This window comes from Tauraco erythrolophus, chromosome 8 (genome assembly GCF_009769465.1).
Source record: "Tauraco erythrolophus isolate bTauEry1 chromosome 8, bTauEry1.pri, whole genome shotgun sequence".
Classification (NCBI taxonomy): Eukaryota; Metazoa; Chordata; class Aves; order Musophagiformes; family Musophagidae; genus Tauraco; species Tauraco erythrolophus.
Genome location: NC_141472.1, coordinates 18086984 through 18111847, shown reverse-complemented (window position 1 = coordinate 18111847; position 24864 = coordinate 18086984). Strand labels below are relative to the sequence as shown.

At 39.3% G+C, this 24864-nt stretch overlaps 1 protein-coding gene across 3 annotated transcripts in view; it reads right to left on the bottom strand.

Annotated features, from left to right (window-relative positions):
* ZNF385B (zinc finger protein 385B) overlaps positions 1 to 19570 on the bottom strand; it is a 161325-nt gene extending 141755 nt beyond the window's left edge. Inside the window, exons 1-2 of one of the 3 annotated variants that reach the window (XM_086615481.1) lie at positions 19444 to 19570; positions 7760 to 8062 (exon numbers count right to left, since the gene is read on the bottom strand). In XM_086615481.1, the coding sequence (XP_086471607.1) occupies positions 7760 to 8062; positions 19444 to 19570 (430 nt within the window). Of the gene's footprint in view, positions 1 to 7755; positions 8063 to 19443 lie in introns of those variants that run through there. The other 2 variants (XM_086615482.1, XM_086615480.1) reach the window with 2 other exon arrangements.
* Between the last annotated feature and the right edge of the window lie 5294 nt (positions 19571 to 24864).

Here is a 24864-nt window from a genome sequence, read left to right as displayed (position 1 = left end):
TTTATGCTGAGAAACAGGCAACCCAAGCCTTCATTATCAATGCATGGAATCAGCTACAGTGATCAAATTCAAACAAACCATTAAAAAAAAAGGATATGATTATGAAAGGCTCTACAGATCCAGCTCCAAACCACACAGAACGAAGAATCATCTATCTAGACTGTGTAAATGTTAAAAATAGCTCTGTCTTTCCTACAATGAACACGAGACAGAGGAGAATCAGTAGCCTGTATTGTGACGAGGTTCATTATTGGGAAAAAATCCAGCAATAAAAATTAATGATTCCTTACAGCTTTTCTAAATAAGATTAATTTACAATTAGGCAAATGAACAAATAAGTACTTTTTAACCACGTAACAGACAAAGTCTATTATACATAAACAAATAAGATATCTATTAAAAAGAAGTATATTTGGATGAAAAATTTTAGAATACTGACCCAGCAAAGATCTGTACAGTCCAGCAGATTAAGTATTTGTACCAAAAAAAAAAAAAAAAAATCAACAACTAAAAGCATGACATTATATGACCATCTTCATCTTTCAAAAACAACAATAATTTTTAATTACTTACTATGAAAAATCTCCATGGCTTATTAAATTCATGCTCTTCCTACTCCCACATAGACTTCCCACTATGTAAATCTTTTTGTCTTTTCAGGTACTTCATACATTTTCTTTCCCAAAAAAGGTAAGAGGGCATGTGCCGCTGTGCATACTCACACCCACAGAGATACACAGTATAATAAGAATGAGATGTAATCACAACTAGGTTAAGTTTGCAAAGAAACAGAAAGACACAGCAGCTTTTATTATAATACCTGTTTAGTTGTCCAAATATACTGCTGTGTCATGAGACAACTGTACAAGAAATTTTGGCAGGATCCGATCCCAGATGAGGATACTTACTGTACAGAGAGAGTATGTGATTTACTTTTGCAATATAAAAATAATAAACAAATCTGACTTCATGATTTTTTCAGTCATTTTAATACAGAAATCACTGTTGGAAATGCACACTGAATAAAAACGATGACTTTGCTTTTATAGATCCCTTTTCATCACAGCTGTCTACACCTGTAAACTGTGGATCACGTCCTTCAAAGAGACGGGTGGGAAATCCTTGCAGCGACATGAACTCAACTGATTTCAGTAGCTCTCCAGGCCATTGCCCAGGCTGTTTAGATGGCAAGGGAGACCCTCCAACCCAAGCAGAAGTGGTATTATCACCACTCCTGCAGCCATTCTCAGCTTGAAGTAATGGCTGGTGAGCAGCTCTATTTTTGGTCCTAGACTCTAGAAAAGCTGATTATCTGATGTCTAAACCTCTGGTTCTTTACCACAAAATAACCGCCCCTGAAGAGAGGTTCAACTTTCCAAGAAGGAATTTTTGAGAATATATTTGGCAAACCAGTGACAAAAGGTGCCAACTGTGGTAGTCAATTTTATTTTGAAAGCCTTCCCTGCTCCACCCAGAGCACCACTTCCCTTAAACTGCTTTTTTTTTCCATACTAGTCACATACTTAATTTGTTTGCTTACAAATGTCATTCATGTGCTCCCCACCTCCAAGAGAAGAAAATAGAGGCTACGGATTAATAATTGGTCTGATAACCTTTACAACTTCAGAAAAGGTTAGGTTTTCTTTTTCCTATTAGGGAATTTTTGAATGTTTTGCTCTAAATACAACTTAATAATTACTTAAAAACAACCAACCTCCATAAACCAAGAATTTTCCATTTTTTTTTCCTTGAAGATTACCAGTGAATGGACATATAACCTACTTACTATTTTTATGAATTTTATCAGTACTTTCACAGTGTAGCTACTCCAACACAGAATAAAGTATTATGGATACGGTTTTTAGTTATTAGCAAACAAGAAACCATCTTTAATGTCAGCTCTGTCCCTTGATCTTAACTCTCATCATCAGTATTTTGTAAGGAGTATCAAGTGCACCAAAACGATATAATAAATCCCCTTAACGTCAATGTCAGAGCAGCTGATCATGACTGCTGTGAAAGGAAAACAGCTATCACTTATCATAAATACCTTTCATATTGTATATTGTAAAAAAAATGTTAATTTATGCAACATTACATATTTCTTAAGTTGTGGAAGATACTCAAGTGATGGAAAGAACATGGAACCATCTACCAGATGCAATCTTGTTCAAAAGACCACTGAAAAGAAAAGAAGTCAATATGCACTGTAGCGAGAAGGGAAATACTAACAGTTTCTCAACAGCTCACCAATCTAAGTAACTCTTACTTATTTTTTTTTTATTATGTTGGAGAAAGGTCACAGTTTTGCTTTTAGCAAAAGAGTCTAATCTTTTCCAAATAGAAAACCAGATTTTACCCAGGGTAGGATAGCAAAGCAGAAAGCAATCTCCCTTTCACAAGGGAGACAGAGACAGGAAGCCCTGAAGTGTCACTCCACTTTACCCCTCAGCAGAAGCTTTCTTCAAACCAAAAGGTTGGGCTGTATGCAGCAGACATGGAAGGCAGAACAAGCACTCACCTTCTACAAGTCTAAAAAGGGTTTTGGCATAGCATAAGAAAGAGTAAGCTCATAGTGCTTTCCGCTCTCCTCCTCCTCCTCTTCTCCATAGACTTACACACTGATTTACAGCTATGCGTGCACGCGTTTAGTAGGACTCAGCTCACAAACTTTTTCAAGATACTTTTGGTTGCTGCATAGCATTCCTCTGAGTACTTGATAGAATAATTCATTAAGATCTCCTGTAATAAAAAACAGATTATCCTTGTTCTTTTTTTAGAAAAATGCAAGATAAACATTGATAGGGACTTCAAGGACCTAGATCAAGAGGCTTAAAGTAAGCAAAAATTCTGTCCTCCATGAAGTTGGCACAAAGCAGTCTTAGATGGCAACTAAGCCACCTGTCAAAAAGCTAGTCTTGGCCCAGCTGAGGAATCAAAACTACATACAAAGACCTCCATTTAGGAGCAGATTCTTCTGACAATTAAAAACCGAGGGAAAACTCCATTGAAATCAGCTTAATGCACTGCAGTTTCATTCTGTTGTAACTGACCATCGTTTAGTCCTGCACTGACCTAGTCACCTGGCAAGGTAATTTCTTTACAGTTTCATTTAAAAAAAATAAAAATAAAAAAAATATCCTCATATGCACCAGGTCGAAAGTGGGCATGTGGATTCAAGGCTACCTGGAATATTTTCTGAATAATTTCTCAATGTCTACCAAGAGTCAGCTTTACTTTGAGATAAATAAAAAGTCAAATGCTCAGAAAATTAATTATTAATCTAAATTAGATGTTTAAGAAAGTCTTTTTCATTTGGCATGGCTGAAGACACTACTCACTTCCTAATTCTAGACATTTACTTTGGAAAACCAACATGCAAGTTAGCTATATAGTCCATGGATCCTTTGAAGGATAATTCTGAGCACTTGAATTGTAAGCCTCCCTGCCTCCATTAACTGGAAAGAGCACCTAGACTTCTAACTTAATACAGCATTGCACAAGGAGGCAAAGCGGTTCTAATCTCTGTTGCCGAAAGGGAAAAAACCCTGCCTTCTCCATACTCCTTTGTTCTCCTCCAGCGTCCAAGGTTGCTGTTTTACTACCTTCTCCCTTGCACTAGGCATTACCAGGCCCTTTTTCTGACTTGTATTAAGTCATGAACACAGCAGAAGTCTAAGTCATTTTGTATTTATTTTGCTAGCTTAACAAACCCTTGGCTGTCATTGCTGTGAGCCAGATCACACAACGGTGTGTTGATAATCTCCCCAGAAATCATCCTGTGAGTATTTCCTCAGTTTCGCAGGGGAACACATTAACTTATAGGACTGTTCCCTACAAAGAGTCAGAGCATAGGACCCACCTGCATTCCCAAAACTGCCCCGCAAGGTCACAGATTTCAAGAGCAAAAAGGCAGAGCTGCTGCCGGAACACGCTGCCAGGGGACTGACCTCCCAGTCCCACCTCCAGCCAAACCTGCAGAAAGATCTTCAAACGGGCATTAAGGAGCGGCACCTGGACCCTAAAGCAAACAGCCTAGGGCCCAGGGAAAAGCGATTCTGCTTTGCCTGCTTCTGGAATTTGGGCACTTTCTGTAAAAAAAAAAAAAAAAAAAAAAAAAGAAAGAAAAAAAGAAACTACTGTATTCATTTCCAGAGATGTGTAAAATTTGGACTTCGATAGGTATTTGTAGCACACTCGCTCTAAAAACCACACCACCCGTTCCCGTGTTAGCATGGGGGCAAGGCGGGGAGAATCAGGAGCTTCTCCACGACACACCGCCCCGCGGAACACGCAGTGAGCACCCGTGGAGCGCAACCCGCGTGTCAGCTCCGAAGGAGAACCGGGAGGAACCCAGGGCAGGCGCGGCCGCAGCGCACAGCGGCGCACAGCCGCCGGCAGCACGCGCCGCTCGGGCCGCCATCGCCCGGGCTGCAGCGCCCCCTCGTGGCCGCCTCGCGGCGCCGCCGGCGCGCGGCTTCCCGCGGCTCCCCCCGCGGGCCGGCCGGGACCCGCCGGGCGGCTCCGTGCGGCCGCCGTCCCGCCGCGCCCCCCCGGCCGCGACAAAGCATCGCCAGCAGAAGCGACAGCGAGGGCTCCAGCGTCGCGTGCGATACGCTTTTCCAGTGGAACACTCTTTTCTTCTCGTTTTCGTTAAATTGGGGTTAAATTTTCGTGTGGAGTTCAATGAGCGGATCAAAACACCAAAGCCGCCTGATTCAGTCCATGAATTTCCCGATTTGGTCAATATAAAGAAAAGCAGCTGTAAGTTTTATTCCATGCAATTTTACTTGCTGTGAGGTAGCTGAAATTGCAGGTCCATGCACAACAGCAAAATAGCTTCTAGACTTCAGCAATGGGGTGGAGAAGGCAAAATAAGAGAAAAATATCTCTTGCTAAATACCCTTTGGAATTCTACGACAATCGTACACTTACTTTAAATATAAAGAAGTAGCTTTAAAATTATCTCTAAAATGATATTTAGACTTTAAACATATAAACCACCTTCACCCCCCCATCCATCTATACATTGTAGAGTATCATTGCCAAGGCCTGGAATCCCGCAGTTATCAATTCTTAGTAAACTTTCCCACAGTGGTACAATAAGGACCATCACCTGTTACAAGCAACAGATTGAGGTTATAGTTGTAAAACACCACGAAAGTCAACAACTAAAAGGATGCTTTACAACAACCTTCTCTGTCTCAGAGAAGACCTCAGAAGAGGATGAATATGAAAATACGTCCCATGACTCCTTTGTGTTCATCCTCATTTGGAAGAGGAGCGCGCCAAGGAGGCTGGAGGCAGTGATGGTGCACCGACCAGTTCTGTTACACAGGATCAAGACAGTTCTGGTAGGTCTGTAATCCTGGTTTCTGTACTGTCAATGAATATTCAGAGTCATGTGTATTTTACAGTCATCTTAATTTCCAACAGGAATATTATTAATCTCACATTGATATTCTGAACACAGAGGAAAACTCCAACTGCAGATTAGCAGGAACCTTTGCAGAAAGCTTCCTGAGGTGTGCTGAACTGTTCACTACCTGGTTCATTAGAAGGGAATGTAGTTATAAACAATGAATTACAAGAGGGCCTATTTGTTTCCTTCATACGTAGAATAAAGTCTGTTCGCTGGTGAAATGAGATGAACAAAATTGTCCTCTTACCATCTGCACAATTAATTCTGTTTACAATGTCAGCCCAAGAATTGGGAAAGGGGTAATAACACTCCAGAGGACATGGATTAAAACTGAGCCTGGATAATGTCAATTGATAAGAAAATTAATTTCTACTCCTTTTAGAGAGTGTTCTTTGGGAGCTACATTTCAGTCAGTCCTGTTCTCCTCCTGGGTCTTGAGCAGTGTATTAAGTGGCCTATGCAGTAACAGTAATAAACTGCCTGTGCAAGGCATTTTTCTTTACAACACTACGAAACCAGCATCCTTCAGCTACGAAACCAGCATGCCTATTTCTACATGCACTGGATAGACCAGTTTAACTAGTAAATAACTAGGATATAGTCTAATATAGAGATCAGTGAACAAAGCAAAGTAACATGAATTTTAACTCCTAAGCTACACAGTAACCTCAAAGCATGTGTTCCACTAAACAAAACGTTCTCAGCATCAGAGCGTTCTTGGAGCAATGGTGCCAGAGCATCAGCTGTGATCCCCAGGAATGACTGCAAAGACATCAGGTGCAGGGGTGCAGCTAACAAAAAGCAACAGAAAATATACAGTGCAAACATTTCGAATGTTTTCTATCAACACGCAGTGGAATTTAAATGAAATTAGAATGTCTCATAGATAAAGTTATTTTAAGAATGCACACAATTAAGTAATTTAGGTGTTATTCAATAGGAATTTAATCTTTTCGACTACAAGTGTTGCCCAAGTGATACCCTTACACTACTTGGTTCTAAACCAAACCAACGGTACCACAGACTTCAAGAAAAGTCAAATTCAGTTAACAAGACTCAAAATCAGAATCAGGATAAAAAGAAAAAGTTTAACCCTTTAATGCAGTTTGACTGTCTCTACACAAAAAACCAAAAAACCTCAAAGCAAATCCTCTCATGTTGCTAATAAAAAATTCTCTAATAAATTAATAAAACTTTTTTCATGAAGATTTGAGATGTTACTTCATCAATACTAAGTATTAATAAGCAGCAACTTTTGTTTCTTCTAAACAATAATTTCTTAAACTGGCAGCATTTTATCTCAGAAGTAGAAAGGATGACGTGCTATACTTGCTTGAGATGTAAAGAATGCTTTTGAAGATCAACTTTGGGCCTTTTGGATTCTACAGAATGTAGAGAATTCTACAGAATTTTCTTTAACAAATAAATGGAAAGGAAGAAAGAAAGTATCTGTTTCAACTAGCAGTAAGAAAAGCATCTTTAAAGCGCTCTAACCTTGTCTTCAACACTGTTGAAACATCACAGAGAAAGGATAATCCTGCAGCAACTTCCTTAAACTATGAACATCAAAGCAAGAGACCACATGGCATATCAGGACTGGGAAGGAGAGTCACAACATCCTTACCCTTACAACCATACAGGATTGAATCACTTGTTCCATGTATTCACTTTCTTATATGCATAGAGAAGTAAGGAAATACTACATTTTTCTCAGAATAGCTATGAGCTGGGTCAAACACTGAAATAAAAAATTTTTAAAAAGCACATTATATGCTTTGCACCTCTACATTATGCATGTTAAATGCATTTTGCCCAAGCATTCAGGACCTTTGTCTCACCCGGAAAGTAAAAAGTATTTTTTTCAAATTACTTCTCACTTGAAGGAGAGTAATTAAAACCCAGACCACTGAAAGCAGAAACAATGAAAGAGCCAAGCCTATAAATTACAGCTCTTCTCCTCCTCTCCCCACCGCTACATTTCTTTTAAAAGTTTCTCCTGTACCTGTAGCATCCTTCCAGAACTTTGTTTTTGGAACTAAAGCAGATGACAAAATACATGACTATTGAAACCCACAACAGCTACTTTTAAACAGACCACCTCTCAACCACACAAGGCCTAACACAGCCATTAATCATGCATTAATGCAATATTGCCTTAATACAAGTTGGCTTCACAGGAAAAGAAATACACTGGTAATTCTGAACATGGCAAAATATTATTAACTACTAATATTTATCTATATTAAGTTTAATGGCTATGTTGAGTGGGGAAGGTAGAGCTTAAAAGCTTCCTCAGATCTCTTGACCAAAATCCAACATCTCATGCTAATCACGTACCTGTGCTTGTACTCGCAAACAAAGTGCCAGGAGTTGGACTTGGAGGGAGTTTTCCATTATTTAGCTGCTTCACTCTTTTCAGGTGAGACTTGCCATTGTAATGAACTTGAGCTTGCGCTGCAGAGTTCAGCTGTATATTGCACACTTCGCAGAAGGAAAACAGTATCTTCTTTTTTTCTTTGCTTAATTGATAGTCCTGTCTGTCATTCCTCAGTCCTTTTTCTTCAAAGCCCCGTAGAACAGCTGGTTGAGTCATAATCCCATCTTCGAAGACATGGTCAGGACTTAACGGACGCTTCATACCTATAAAGCAAACAGAGAAAATTGTTACTAGAAGCCAACTAATAATGCTTACCACAAAATGAGCATTTTCATGCCATACAAAATGAACCAAAGACCAATTCCAACAAATAAGGTTCCAAATTGCAGCGGCAGTGCTTAACAGAGAAATACACGCATCCGCGACACAGCGCGGCGCTCAGAAATAATAAGCCGGCAATATATCACAGTCTGCACACAACGACAACTCACAGCAACTCATTTTGTTCTGCAAGCTCTCTATTTTAAAGGAGGTTTGTTCTTGCACCTCTAGCACAGGTTAAGATTATTTTCAAATACATTTCCTCCACCTCACTAAACACTGGTTCCAGAACTTTCCATTTTCCAATGTCCATAGCAGTATCCACTGCCCCAAACACAGTTATCCAACAAAAAGGATGCCAACAAGAGATGTTAATGAAACACTGGAAGACAGCAGACTGTTCAAGAGAGGCTAATGAATACATTCCACTTTTATATATACCCAAATCTTCAGCCTTCAAACAAGCATTAAGATGTTGTCTATAGGAGTCTGTCAATACTTTCACAATTAAAGCTATTACACAGAGAAACGTCAACTAGAAGTTAGTCTTGTGGGAGCTACACAAATACACAGTAAATGACAGTCCCTGGACAACAATCCAAAAGCCTGAAATATACACTTGTCCCTAAAGAACAAAAACCTTATCATGATAAATGAACCAAGCTGCACAAAGAACAGTGTTATATATCTTGGGGGAAGGTGTGTATTTTATTTAAGGTATGCTGCTAAATCAGTAGAGGAGAGGGGGAGGCTCTTTATAAGGGGGAGAAGGCTCTAGGGTAACTCAAACAGAAAATGTTTCTGTTTTCTTGGCTAAACAATTTGCTGTTTACACTTTATTCTTTCCCACCATCACCTAAATATTCTGGATCAGCTGAAAGCTGGCTCAGGTTGCTGTGCAGAAGAGCTCTTTCCAGGCAAGAGCGCACCTATATTCAGCTTTCAGAAGGAAAGAGGCTTCAAACGTAAGGTCCACTTTCAGCCCAGGAACAGAGCAGCACAGATCTTTGCACATACCTACCACTCTGCTAGGCAGAAGGAATGAGAGAGACCGCACCTCGACACACACAAAAGAAAACACAAAAGCAGCCGTAGCGTTCCTCTCCAAAACAGTGTAGTATTCACAAGCAATACTGGAATACTCCTCTCATTATCCAGACAAGTATATTACCAGGAGAAAATCTGCTTGGTTCTTTGGCACAGGTATATAAATGGAAAACAATTCAGAAATAGGTTATTTAAAGAGTCATTTATATAGTGGGATGGAGTATTTCATCACAGTCCTAACTCTAGCCCATGCTTAAAATTTTAGCATTTGTACAAATTCCTTCTCAAGCATGATTTACTGATTCAGTATTCTAAACAGAGTCCATAGTTATAGTCATATATTTGTTTCATATAACTGACAGCTCTGTCATCAAATAAACAAAAAATATAAAAAAATACATTAAGATATACATCGCACCAAATATTGAAACAAAAAATAATTACTAAAAATAATTGTAGGGTCCAGGTACCTAATTGCTTATAAAAACAAAATACTAGTGATCCTGAAAACCCAGGCTAGACACTGCCACACTAAATCATTTACGTGTAAGTATCATATTTCAAGCCAAGCAACCAAGATCCTTGACTCAGCTGAGCTTCGATGACATTTTCATCTGAAAATTTAATCTGCTTAGAGCTTTGGTATTTGTTACTTTTAAATGTATTTTTTAAACCCTAAATAACTTCCCCTGCTCCCTTTGTTTTCTGTATTTTTTTTTTCAACAGCGCTGTTGTAGTTTTTGTTCCCAGAATGAAAAGGTTTTGAAACAAAAGTATTTTTATATTACATTGTTTCAGATGCTATAAACATACAAACATAATTATTTAATAATAAAATAGGTAACAGTTTAAAAATCCTGGCTTGTCAGAAATCTTTTAAGTTTGACGGCAGAAAGTAAATCATAATAAAGTGGAGATCAGTGACAAGTGGCATTCCTCAGGGGTTGGTATGGAGACCGACACTGTTTAACATCTTTGTTGATGACATGGACAGTGGGATCGAGTGCACCCTCAGCAAGTTTACTGACAACATCAAGCTGTGTGGTGCGGTCAACACACTGGAGGGAAGGGATGCCATCCAGAGGGACCTTGACAGGCTGGAGAGATGGGCCTGTGAGAACCTCATGAAGTTCAACAAGGCCAAGTCCAAGGTCCTACACATGGCTCGAGGCAATCCCAAGCACAAATGCAGGCTGGGTGGAGAATGGATTGAGAGCAGCCCTGAGGAGAAGGACTTGGAGGCGCTGGTTGAGGAGAAGCTCAACACGAGCCGGCAATGCGCACTTGCAGCCCAGAAAGCCAACTGCATCCTGGATTGCATCCAAAGAAGCGTTGTCAGCAGGTCAAGGGAGGTGATTCTGCCCCTCTATTCTGCTCTCATGAGATCCCACCTGTAGTACTACATTCAGCTCTGGAGTCCCCAACACAAGAAGGACATGGAGCTGCTGGAGCAAGTCCAGAGGAGGGACACAAAGATGATTCGAGAGCTGGAACACCTCTCCTATGAAGACAGGCTGAGAGAGTTGGGGTTGTTCAGCCTGGAGAAGAGAAGGCCTTCCAGTACCTAAAGGGGGCCTACAAGAACACTGGAGAGTGACTTTTTACAAGGGCATGTACTGGTAGGACAGGGGGTAGTGGCTTTAAACTGAAAGAGGGTGGATTTCAATTCGCTATAAGGAAGAAATTCTTCCCTCTGAGGGTTATGAGGCACTGGAACAGGTTTTCCTGAGAAGTTGTGGATGCTCCATCCCTGGAAGTGTTCAAGGCCAGGCTGGATGAGGCTTTGAGCAACCTGATGTAGTGGAAGGTGTCCTTGTCCATGGCAGGGGTGTTGGAAGTAGACGATCTTTAAGGTTCCTTCCCACCCAAACCATTCTATGATTCTATAAATTCGAAATATAATTCATTAATTATTTCAGTAATCTGTAAGATCTTAATGAAACCCAGTTGGTTTGGATACATTTAAAAGTGGCAGAGGCAAACATCTGCATTAGGAAGCTGCCTGGACCAGAAGGCAGACTGATGGAGCAGACAGCTGCTGCTGAGTGCCTGTAACAGCACCAGAACTTCCCAAAGGGGGTTTATTTTGGAAAGCAGCAGCCTGGTACTCCATTAGCCTATTATCACTTCAGAGCAAGATATAGACTCATGGACTGCAAGTTTTGTTTTACTTTCATCCAAAGGTACGAAACTTTTCAGTTGGTAAAGTCTGACTGTTGAAATATGAACCAAAGAAGGGTTAATGGGGAAAATCAGAACATACGCCTTAGAAGTGCCCTCTTGACGTGACAAAAAATATTTTTAATATGGACCCACCCAGAAAGAACAACTAAGCGTAGCAAGAACTCAAACACCGCACCTACGCCCTAAGGCAGCATCCCAGCTCCCAGCCTAGAAAGAAAATTAACCTTCAGAAAAACAAAAAGAAAACATTGTCCAAATTTCAGTTTTGTTTTTGCAAACAGAATAGTTTTAAGCTAATTTGTACTACAAAGTACTGTCTTAGTTGCATTAACACAGGAAAAACAAATCCATAAAGCAACCTCTAGCTACTTAATTTAAGAGTTAAAAGCCACAAGCTGAAATTTTAAAATAACACTGATTGCCTAAAGCTCTGCATCCGAATTGAAAGGTGACCTGATTATAAGCAGCACTGACCTCCCAGCAACTGCTGGGAGCCGCAGATGCAAAGCACTTCTGAAACAATACCTACATGGAGCATCTTAAACCTTGGCTTTAGGACGGCATGCAGCAGCATGCTCTGACCGGTCTGACCCTGGAGAGGACCTGTACTTGAAGCCAGAAACCAAAACACGCTAGCTCTCAGAAGTCATCCTTCTCCCATGGAGAAGTCCCAGCTCTCGTCTTGGGATTTCAGAGACCTGAACATTTGGTATGGCAAATCATCTGTGTTTGAAAAGCCTTGTTCGTTTCCTTCTAAAGTGTTTAAGAAGAAAATGTTGATAGCAAACATCCACCAAAATTTTACAGCATGCACATCTTTCACACAGTAATAACAGCTTTTACCATAACTGATCATTTTTTGTGGTGTATGTATTTGTTCAAAAAATAAAAAGATTATTACAAGAAACGTCCCACATGTTTTTAAAGAAGAAAGAAAGGAGATAGAATTTTAAAGTTAGAGTTGGACAAACACATCTTTAAAAATACTTTCTGAAATGTCCTGGCTCTAGAATATGCAGAAGAAATACAATTCTGCATTGAGTCAGTGTAAGAATCTCAATATGAATGCAGATGTATTTTTCAAGAGGTAATCTTTTTTCAGAAGGCTATCTGAATGCTTTACACTTATGAAAGAAACTTGTATGTACACATGAAATTGTAATTTTAAAAACCTCACAAACCACAAAACTTGAGCATTCTTCCTATTCTCTACATTTCCTAGTCACTCACATTTATGCAAGCAAGCATCTGGCAAGTGTCTTTTTCCTTCAAATAGAGATTTTTATTGCAGACAGATTTTGGAGAGTTCTGGATGGTGCTTATTCTCACTTACCAGGAGTCAGATATGAAATGGGGCCATTTCATTCCTCAGGCTTTCACTTAGCTCAATAACATTATCACATAACAGAAGCAGCTACTTGAGACAACAGACAGTGAACTGAGAATCAAGAGACGTTATATGATAATTATATTCTGCAAAATAAACCAAATCATTTAGAGTAATAGTTATAGATGGGATTATGAAGCATTTAGAAGTAGGTTTAAGACTAAAAACAAGAGTATGAGTTCATTAAAAGAGAGAAAGGATTGGAATTATCATACAGGGGACGATCAATCCTGCGAGCTCCCACTTTTGTATAACCTGGATACAGCACAGTTTCAGCAGTGGCTAATACGTAACAATATCCACAAACTAAAACGCCCCATACAAAAGGGACATGATTCCGTGAATCACCCTGGAGTGACACGCACATTACAAAGGTAGTGCTATATCACCGTAGCTCTGTTTACTCAATGACTTAGAGGACTAGACTCAATTAAAAATTGAAAGCTGGGAAGGTGAAAACAAGAAAAAAAAAGCAGGAAACAAACAAAAGCATTCAAATATGTTAGAAAACATCCAGCTGAAATGATCCAGAAAAATCTGAGTCCATAAAGGGATTGCATGCCATACTCATCTTTCATAGGTACTTGAAAGTCTGCTTCTTTCTCTTGCAAAAGTTCTCCTTCCAACCAGATATACTCATTTTTGCTCTGATCAAAATCATAAAAGGAAGCAATGCAAGTATAAGAGCTTTTCAAGTATTTGACATGAGCTATTACCAGACTAAACAAGTTGTCCTCCCATCACGTTTCCTCCTCAGCACACAGAACTATGATCTATCCGAATAGATTCTGCAAGCAATACTGCAGCAAGAATAAGTTAGTGATTTATGATACCACATTAAAATTCTTAAGTGTCACAAGATACCCTGTTAGGATTTCTGAAACCACATCTTCTCAGCCTCTTGCAGCTGGCAAAGAAATCTAAGCGTGGACATCCTTTGTACTTGAAGCTCAAGGCAATTAGCCTTTCAATTTAGCTAATTTACTTTTAAACAGAGTTGTGCTTTCAGAGGAGCTACAAAGAAGTATTATATATAGTACACTGCTGTAGGTGAGAATGTGCAAATCTTTACTCAAAGGAAATAAGCTTTGGTTATCCTAATGAATTAGTGATGGTTACATGAAGCATTCTTTTCCTGAGTGCTGGTCTAAACTTTTGCAATGCCCATTCCTAATTAGTTGATACTTCAAAGAACAACTATGCTGGAAATGTAATTAGACTGCTGTCCCTCTGTGGATCTGTGCCAGGTAAGCAAAAAGGAAACGTATTTTAACAACTCACGTATGGGCAAAGAGAATTTTCTCCCTTAGCCTTGGGAAATAGTCAAATGGATTACCAAAGACACAGGAACAAATGTAAAAATTAACTGGCTTTTTATATTGTTACATTTCCAAAAAGGTTCATTCGGGCAAACGGGAGAAAAAAGAGAAAAAGAGAGAGACCAAAGACTGAGCCTTGTGCTGTACACCTCTTAAGCACCCCCTATGGGGAAAAACTACCTATGCAGATGGACCAGTGAAGACTGTACGTGTGCCTTAAGCGCTGTGGTCTTCACTGGAGCAAGTATGATTCCGTAGTTCCTCATCTCTGCCATAAAACTCACACATGACAACAACAACAAAAAAAAAAGAACAAGGGGAAAAAAAAGAAAACCAAACAAAACCAACCAGCTTGAAAACCTCCAGAACATTATTTAAAAGAAATTAACTGTAGCTGCTTTTGAGAAGTCTTATGACCTTTCTTATATTTTTAGACAGTATTTCCCAAACGTAGATAAACTATCGAGAGGCATATGGTTTGCACCATCTGGGCAACAAGTTCTATTGGGATACTGTGGTGAACAGCATATGCATAGTGCCTGGTGCACAGTTTCCTACAGTGTTAAAAAAGCACTAGAGACTATTTTGAAGCCAACCTTGAAAAATCCCCCATATGTTTAAGGGACTGGTTTCCTTTCAGAAGATGTGTTCCTCTTTCTTTCCGTACAAATCAAAACAGAGAACTGCCATGTTTAATCTTCATCTTGTTCTGAAATTCTTGAAGGAGGCATCGTATTCTGCAATTTTTCCACCTGAAAAACTATTTATTACCCATCCATACACATCTGATCAGCTCTTCCTTTTTTCTTTAATCTCTGCTCACAAAATACTGCAATTCAAAGTTACAGTAAAAACTGGATGGTTCAGAAAAGTAAATACATTTTTATTCCTTGTGATAGACAAAGAATAATCAGTTAATCATAGCACACTGACCTAATCAGGTTAAGTGATTTTTTTCACCTTTATTTTGATGCTAGTTTATCAATGTGAAGAGGAATAGGAAGTCAGCTCGCTATTCCTGTACATGAAAAGTTTTGAATGGTATAATATGACAAATGGCTGACAGCCTCTTCACTAACACATTTTAGAATATTTAACATTTGAGCGAGATTCTCTTTAAACTACAAAAACAGATGGTTGTTTCACAACACAAACATGAGCTGTTCAGTACAAGGTAATTCAGGAAAGTGCACACATTCAAGTAGATAATGTTTTGCTTTGTTCTACCAGCCTTGAAATCGTCCATGTAAAGGAAACCTAAATTAGACCTACTGGACTAGACTGTGAGCTTAGCTAAACTGGAGTAAATAAAATCACTCTTGACTTCAATTATCAGACTGCGGTTGCATGTGCCCATGTTTGTAGGTAGCTCTAATTATAAGGTTGATCCTTCCCTCTTTAGCCCCTCTACTTCCAGATTTCTGGGATGCTTAGTATTAACAAGAATAGAATTACATATTGACTTATTTGCCAAAGAGATATATCCTCACCTGACCTAATGTATCTGACTGTTCCCAAGAAAGTTAATCAAGTTCGGAGTCCAGACAGCTATCCTGGATTATGCTTCAAGAGGAACAGATAGTTTTCCAGCATTATTGTAACATGATTTTGCTCGATGAACCATTTGACAAGCTGGTGCCTTCTATTCAGGAATCTGTCATTAAGCCATTACTTACCTTCAGTAAACTTCACTTTTCTTTAGCTACTCTTATCTGGTTGTAGAAGAACATCTAGATGCCCAAAGTGTCCAATACATGGCTGTATATGTCATCTTAGACTTCTGTACTCCCCTTCCACCTGTATAAGTCTATCAGAGAGAAGAGACCTGCCAGAAAAATGACTACTCAGCTCCCTTAGCTTCCTCCATCAACAGGTCTGTTGTATAAATCCATACAACATTCCCAATAACCACACTGCCACCCCTGGTGTGTTATCTGCAACACATTCAACCAGGTACCACAGAGTCCGGTCTCTGTGCTTCCCTGTCCTCAAACAAAAAATAGAGTCCATGACACACCAAACACCACTGATTGTCAGTATCAGGTCATATTTACATCTTATTTCACCCAGGAACTTTAGTTTTCTACCAAAGACCCATCTAAAGCAACATCCAGGAAGGACGAAAAAAGGCACAAAAATATAGACAGACTTAAATACTGAGTTCTTTGTTGAACAAAGCCAGGATTAAAACATCTTATGTGCCAAAACACCAAGCAGCCAGCAAAACGTAATAATTACAAAAATAGGTAGGATGCTTTTAAAAGGTTAAACGTGACAAGTACAAGTCATTTTAATAGAAACTCCTCAAAAAGTAGATCAAAATAAATATTAAAAAAAAAGCTTAATTTCTTCAAGTAGAAATTATCAAAGTGATTTTTTGTAAGTGTATTTCCAAATTTGCCCATTTTCATAATCTGCCTCCTTGAGACTAGGGAACTGTCTTATCAATCACTAAGTTAATAAAATAAATTGAATTATATTGTGTCCAAGATAATTTTCTAAGACTAATTCCTAAGTCTCTAGACTTCTACAAAGTTGCTAGATTGTTGGTTTTTTACTTGGATTTTTCAAAGTATTGTATCCAGTATTCTTTTAAATCAAAGGACTCCTCTTGCATTCCTCCACAGAAAAAACTCAAACATTTACATTGAATAACATAAAACACTAATTAGATGCATCTCCACCAGATTTTACAACTCAGAAGAGTTGAAAACAAACTTATAAAAGGAAAATTACATAGAGGATATAGTTTGAACCTGTCTGCAACCATAAAAGGAACACAAAAAATAGGGTTTTTTTAAAGAACAAATTATTTCTGTATGTTTGAGAAATATCTCAAAATAGAACATAATTTAACAACCACTGTAAAGCAAATGGCTTTTAACTAGTTGGAGAACTTGTACGAGATGTAGGGTACTTCTAGTGAAGCATCTATTTTAATTATAAAAGAAAGTTTTAGGCATGAACTTGTGTGAATAAAGATCAAAACCCACTGACATAATGGAAGATTCCCACAGGGTATTTGTACCTGGCTGTTGCTTTATCTTGCTAGAACATAATTGCACTTGAGGAGTACATAAAGCTTTGGTCTCAGGAAGCAAAAATAATTTCCTGCCCTTCTTAAAAATATCGATAATTCACCCGAGCATAAAAGGAAGCCACAACAGAAAGCCAGGCAGAGTAGACAGCCTTCCATAAGCCTGACAATGCTAGAAGCTGCTTATAAGTTGTACTGCAAACCTTTAATTCAGGATAAAGCCTGCTAGTGCTGCAAAAGAGCTCTTGGACACAAGAGCAAGAACTTTGAGGACTGTTGAAAAGAATAGCTGGGTGTGAACAAAGAACAAGCTACATTCAGAAATTGCGTGAGATTGAGACACATCAGCTTGCTTGACAGCACTAAGAATTCTCAGAGAAAACCCTGCTAAAAACTGCAAGCACGGTCAGTGGCAGCGATCGTCAATCCTAACACGCTCCTAAAAAGATGGTCCCAGACTAGGCATCAGTAAGAGACTGTCAACGGCCATGTAAACCATTGATTCTCTTTTGGAACAGCAAAAATATTGAAAGCAATGTTCCCTTACAGTACAAAGGTAAAAGGACATAAAATACGTTGTCTTATTAACCTCTTGAGATTTATGATCAAGTTCTAAGAGAATTATCCAGAATTATCGGTTAGCGACAGACCACAAGAACAGGCAAGCGGCTCATCTAGTTTGAAGCCACCTGCAGAAACAGACCAGGTTAAAATTGACATTGCCTTGAACGTAACCCTTCACTTCCCATTTTCCTTGCTTAAAGGAATCATGGCTAAGCCATATTTTGTGCTGATACTGAACTTGGAGAGGACTCTGGCAGAGTCGAAAATACAGCCTCTCCCTATTTCCTCCTGCCCATCCACAGACTTGCACAGACCTTTCCTCAACTCAAGCTGCCGGTCACCTTAGGCTTTAAGTGACTGCTGCCTGCAAAATCCATTCTGAATGCCTATCTTATTCTGCATTAAAATACACACTTCCATTCATAAAGAACGAGGAAGTCTTTCACTGGTTTTGCTGACATTTCACACCCTGATCCAGAAATAGCACATGCATGTGCTTCCATGCTGCACATAATCCACCCTGCTCTCCCCTCAATTAAGATCCTGTTAGAGTGAGTGCATTTGCTCATACAAATTTGACAGACAAACTGTGCTCAATTCTTTGCATTCCAGCCTGTGCAACGATACTATTGCATAACTCCAATTTGGGTTTGATAAACTTTTGGACATACCTCTAACCTTCACATTTTAATTTTAAGCTGAACAGTAGTACTTGAATTAAGAATTCATGTGGAGAGTTATTTGGATTTCTTCCCTTTTATTATTCATTTATAAAATTGGTATACTATTTGCATGTCATACTTGAGAAGAAAAACACTTGAAAAGACTCAGATAGTATATTCCCTCTGCCCCAAAACCTTTATACCAAAGAACCATTGGCAATTCCAACAGCACTAAGCTGCATAAACATTTTAAGTCCTACACTCTTGTAGATATTCTGCACTAAGTATCCTGAAGGTACTGAGAAAAAGAATGGTCAAGTCAACTATTTGAATCACTAAAGTAGATGCCATTTCATTAAACTGTTGTTTCATACCTGTTTCAGTAGATAAACAGACAAGCTAAGTGCAAATAAAACATGCTTTAACACAAACCGACATGAATCTAACTGCAGTATAAAGCAAATTCCATGACAGCTGCACAGATTTCTTCCTTTCAAAGATGTTTATACTTGATACAACCCAGAGCTTCCTACGGACCAGCCTTACTATCTAAAATACTCTATGTAAAGAATTTGTCACATAAATGACAAGTAACCCTTCCAACCAAAACTTGTCTAAATAATATTTCTCAAAGCATGTATGTCCAGAAGAGAGGCTTAGCACATAAAGCCAGGGACAGAGAAGATGAGGGAAGTGGCCTGTGGCCATCCTCACGGTTCACACTTCTGTCTGTGCATCCCCCACCTGGAAGAAGGGAAAATTGGAGTAGACAAGGGCCAGGAGATGTGCATTTCCACCCTTGCATCTGCAAGAAAACTACGGTGTGTTCTTTTGCAAGTTGTTTTACACCTTTGTGTTCAAACCACCCCCTCCCTTCACCCATCAACTCCGACTACGCTGTCAAAGCAGGGGCACATTTTATAGCGTGCATTTGTGCTCATTATCAGCATCAGGTGTGATCCGATACAAGGCACCTAAACATCACCTCTGACACAGTACCTAAGAAGCAGAAGAATTATTTTTATCACAAAAGCACCAACAAAGATTAAAGGTCTGCCAAAACAAGGGCCATTCAAGTTCACCATCAAAATGAACAAACTATGGAAGAATCACCTTACATCACCCGTATTACAGAGATGGACCCGAGGCACACAATTCAGCTTTTGCTGATTACTGCATAAAGTGAGCTTCTCGCAGTATTGACTGCATACCAACTGCCGTGATAACAAGCGGTGTCTTCCTTCGGACATTTACAAACATCAGAATGCTTATTCATGGCAGTCCCACATATCATCTGCCATCCCAGATGGTGACTGGTGGGATGCTGATTTTGTCCTAAGGCAGTTACCACCCACCAAGATAGTATATGCAGGGCTAAACAAAAAGCATGTGCCATCTGCTGTCAAGTTTATAAGACTTTTTGAGACCTACTAGGTTAGTTTAAGTGTATTTTAGATCAGACAGGTCAGGAGACTATAGCTCTCTAAATGCCCATTAAAAGAAGGGTAAGTTGCACTGTAACAGACATGCAGTAAATCAAGAACATGTTACCATGTGCTGCTGGGCCCACCTCTAACACCCTGAGAGCAGCAAAGGATGCTCACTGTCCATCAGTGGCACAAAAGCACATACAGCCCACAAGCTAAGAGGGAACCACAGGGAACCTGAGACTAAGAAGCAAGATGAAATTCTGCAAAACTTAGAAAATTTCTAAAATTTCTTCAGGCCAAAGTAATCTTTCTTTCTAACAGGATGTTTTTTCTGCCTCCTTTCCTTGCATCTCTCTACTGCTGTTATTTTGATGACATCATCTTATGATTTCTTGCCCAGCCCAAGCTCTTTTCCTGCCCCCGTATCTCCATAGATTCTTCTCATCCTGCTCATGTGCTGTCATACTATACACACTTAAAGGAAAGAAAAGTCAATTAAAAAGCAGAACTAGTGTGGCATCTTCTGCCTGCCTCACAAACCATGTAAACTTCCTCTTACTCGCTTCATCTGTCATATCCATTTATAGATGGTTAACAGAGAATACAGCAATTTCCTAAATCTGGGGCCATTAAGCACCCAAATTACGTAAAATAATTCTACATATTCTTCTTAAATCTTTTAAGTAAATCTCTTTTGTACATTGATTGAGATCTAAAGCAAGCAGAGATAATAGAAAAACACATCCATGGGTGCATTTTTCCAAACATTTCTAAATCACTGAGTACATGGAAAACCGTTCACTAAGGGAATTAACCCTTGCACAAGTGTAAAGGTTACATCACTGTCCGGGCAGATGAAAAAGTAGTATTGCTTAAGCTCACCCCTTAGGAAGTGGAATTTCAAAACACAGCCAAATTGCCTTTAAATCATTAACATCAGAAAAACCAGACACAAAGGAGAGAGATCATAAAGGTCTGTACTGCACAGTAATGCGAGAAAGAGAGGTTGCAAAGGTGTCTGCGGGGGCCCAGTGCTGTAAGAGGCCCTGGTGCTACAGCCCACGCCAACACGGCTGCGTCAGCAGAGATCCTCCTGGAAGCCCAGCAGCGGATGCTGAGGGAAGACGCCTCCAGCCAGCACGAGTGCATCACCTCCTCCAGCATTCACACCGTGTGGGGTAGAGGCAGGGCAGAGGAACGGAATACACCAAACAGCCACCTCCAAATGACGGCGTAGCTCTTAAGAAAAAGTAGAGGCCATCTAAAGAAAGAAAATCTGGAAAAGTACATGCATAGAGATGGGTTTGTCATTCCTCTCCCTTCCCTACAAGCAGCCAGATGCAATGAGGGGCACAAGGCAGAGTTTCTCCATGCTCCCTAACAAAATGTTTCCTTACTCTCCTTTAAGTGAGCATCGGTACAACCGTCGTTGCTTTAAATCATCCCAGACTGCTTCCTCTACTGCAGAGACGACAAATACCAATCTATGCATCCTACTGCAGCTATCTGCAGAACACACGGCTTTATTAAATGCCCATGTAATCATAAATGTAATTAAAACCCAATACCACAATAAAGTTATTTAACACAAAAAGATCTGGCAAATAAGATCGCACAAATCACAGTTAGTCCTAGACTGTCATCCTGCACAGAATACGATTCTGGCATCTCCTTAGAGATACAAACATTTTTCCACCTTTCATTTTACAAGTATGAATCTGAAGTCTTCAGAGAAATTCATGCATGCTGCTCTCATGAAATGTAAAAATGTCATTTTGCGAAGGGATAAACTTCTGATGAAGGCGGTCACACTGAAAATTGGCCGTTAATCTCCTCTGAATAAATATAACCCCCAGAAAGATAGAAGTGTGAGCAGAATATATATTTTTTGCACTTGAAAATGCTGAGGTGCACAACAAGAAGCTTTTACTTTAGCATTTACAGCTGAAGTTATCCCTCAGAAGCCCATTTTACTCTCATGAGGTATTTCTCTGGTCATTCACTTTTCAAAGCCTTTTGCAACTTTAAGATTGCAGTAAAGCTGACTCATACCTATTTCAGTAGATTTCTCTCCCTTGTCTGAGCTGTCACATTCCTTGGAGATATTTAGTGGTTTTGAACTTCCTAGACATTTTATTAATTAAGAAATTAAAAAAAAAAAAATTATTTTTGCAATGTCCCAGTCAACTTCCCAATACGAAAGATCCTTGTGACAAACAAGTCCTCCAATAGATCCCCTGACTAATGAAGGCCTTGCTCTCTCACGCTAGCTTACCTAGCTGTCCTGTGTTCAAGTTATACTTTGCTGAATAGCTGATAACTGAACACAATTTCTGCCAAAAGACAGTTTTAAACACACTTACTGCCTTAAAAGATGTAGTGGATTGAATATGCCTCCTGTGCTGACATCACAAACATGGTATTTTGAAACATCAAACATTTGGAAAGGTTCACTTAAAAATAATTTATCAATCTGATGTCATTCTTGCTTATTACGCTTCACTCATCAGTTCAGGGCTGCTAGCTCTAAGAATTATATCTTGCAGTATTAGGCATTTTTCTTAAGCTTGGCTCACGCAGTCATAAAAATCCCTAGGAACTCCAGCTTTTTAAATATCCCTCTAATCCTTGCAGACATGACTGAAAATATGAACCCTAAAGGCTCAAAAACTAGAAGGGAATTAAAGAGAAACCAATTTCAGTTTTCTTCTAGGACCTGACAAGATTTTTGAATGTTGAGAGCTGACAAGATTTCTGGCAGCTAGGCAGGAGCGTTGATGTTCTCTCAGCCATGCACTTGATCGAGTCCTGTACTACTGCTATGCTTTAACACTGTAAGAAACATAAGATTTTTTTTTTTTTTTAAAAAAAAAAAGACCTTCAAGTTCAGTCCTCACGTACGTCAGCCAGGACAAAGCTCTGACAATCAGACCTGTATTTGGCCATACAAGGTTTTCCAGGGTGATCTCCAGCCACTTGGTCTGGGCCAATGCTAGCTGTTTGTTTAAAGTTTCTTCTTCCCTGGTGTGTGCAGTCCATAAATGCATCAGAAAGCAGGTGCTTTCTCTTCCCACATGTTCCCACAACCTCCCTTTCCCTTAGCCTTTATTTTGCAAGACTAAGGAAGCCTCCCCATAAAAAAAAAAACAGGATCTCCTTTTCCCCAACCAGAATGCTGCTCTGCACCCATCTCAGCCTGAACTCATCACGAGCAGTAATCAAACCAGTTCCTGAGCTCCAGATGGGGACTCATCAGTTTTGCAATTCCTACGTTAATGCTTCCTTAACCCTAAAAAGCAGGAAGGCTAGGCATCACTAGTGCATTCAAGAAAATGCTTGTAAACAATATACAAATAATTTTTCTTCATTTGTTTAATCATGTTTCATTAGGTGTAGCAATTAAATAACTGGCAAGTATCACTGAGGGTTCTCAGCTATTGTCATTCATTCAGCTTATGCTAAATGGCCAATTCAATCAGTAACCCAAACAGTCAATTAAATGCCACTTTATTGTTTTTAAATATTTATCAGTCCTGAGCTAAGACATGAACAAAGAAAAACCAGAGATTCTACAAGATATCCTTGCAAAGGAATGGAATTAAGGATTTAGTTCCCAGAAGAAATTTCCAAATATACACAGCCGCAAATTTTCCAACTACATCTTCTACTTCCCCTTGGAAAATCCTGGTTTGTAGCCAAAGTTTTCTCTAGAAAATAATCAATTTAGTCAAAAATGTTATTTTTGGAAATTGCATAGTCATTAAATAACATCATGAGCATCTGTTTCAGCGCTGTCAAACAAGCATCACAAATGGAAAACTTGAAAATTTAAGAACTCTAAATTTTACAGAAGCAACTTTCAAAGGGTTTTTTGTTTGTTTGTGTTTAGTGTTTAAAGACTTACTCCCAAATTTAGAGCAGGAATCAAAACCGACGCTGAGAAGTCAAGTGAGGTAGCAGCTTTGGTTTCCAAACACTTCTAATCAAGGTCTTTAATTCAGAGACTCTTCGTTAACTAGGCTGATACTGCAAAAGTCTCCTCAAACCTGCTCATGTTTTGAACTGGGACATGGCTCAGGTGGCAGTTGTGGCTGTGCTAGAGACTATCAACAAATATTTTTCAGGACATGGGTCTATATCCTAATTCCCACTCTCTCTCTTTGATCTACAAAAAGTTTCTTCTAAAAAATAAGCAAAAATCCCCAAACAAAACAAAAAATAGGCAATAGAGAGAAAGACGCATCTTAAGGGCAAGCTCTGTAACTCAGTGCAACTATAGATGTTATAGCAGAACCTTCAGCCACAGTACAGCAATATCCTGCTATTGATCAACCTGGAGCTCTTGACCTCTAAAGATATTCAAGGTCTACACTGGATCATGTCAAATTCTTAGGAGAAAGTCACACTTGTGGCCCAGCTTTACATTCCTCACACTGCAAAAATTGCCAAAGGTAACTGAAATGTACAAAGAAGGGGAGCAATCTCCTGTCCACCTTGGGGTTTGCCCAGCTTCATAAACTCCAATGACCAAATAATTCACACAGCTAATCACCTATGGATTAATTACATACAAAATGTCAAAAGTTGTAAGACATGTTTAGCCTGTCAACACCAGAAACAAAATTTAACAGGTTACTCTATCCTATCTCCTATCCTGTCCTAACTTTGAGCAAACCAAAATCTTTGCACAACTCGTGAGCAAGCATGACACGTGACACCATTATAATCCATCGCTACTGCTGGGCCAAGCATATACACACACGTACACACATATATAAAAATCACATATGGGCACCTTCTCAGATTCTCTCGCTTTACCCTTTCCACAGAGTAGTAGTAAAACAGATATCCCATTACCCAAAAGCACAAGTCAACACTCACATAGTTTTAACCCTCAAGACAGCACCTGCAGTATAGTTACCATTTATTGGAAGTCTGTTTTATCCAGCTTCTCAGTGAGAAAACTTTTGCATCTCAATAACTAAGCAGTATTTATTGCATTTACAAGAAAATAAATTAAAATAAGAGACTTCACAGGCTCCAAAAGCAAGTAGGGGTAGGTCGCAAGTTTTTGGTCATGATTTTTTAAAGGCATTTCAGACTGCTCTTTCATA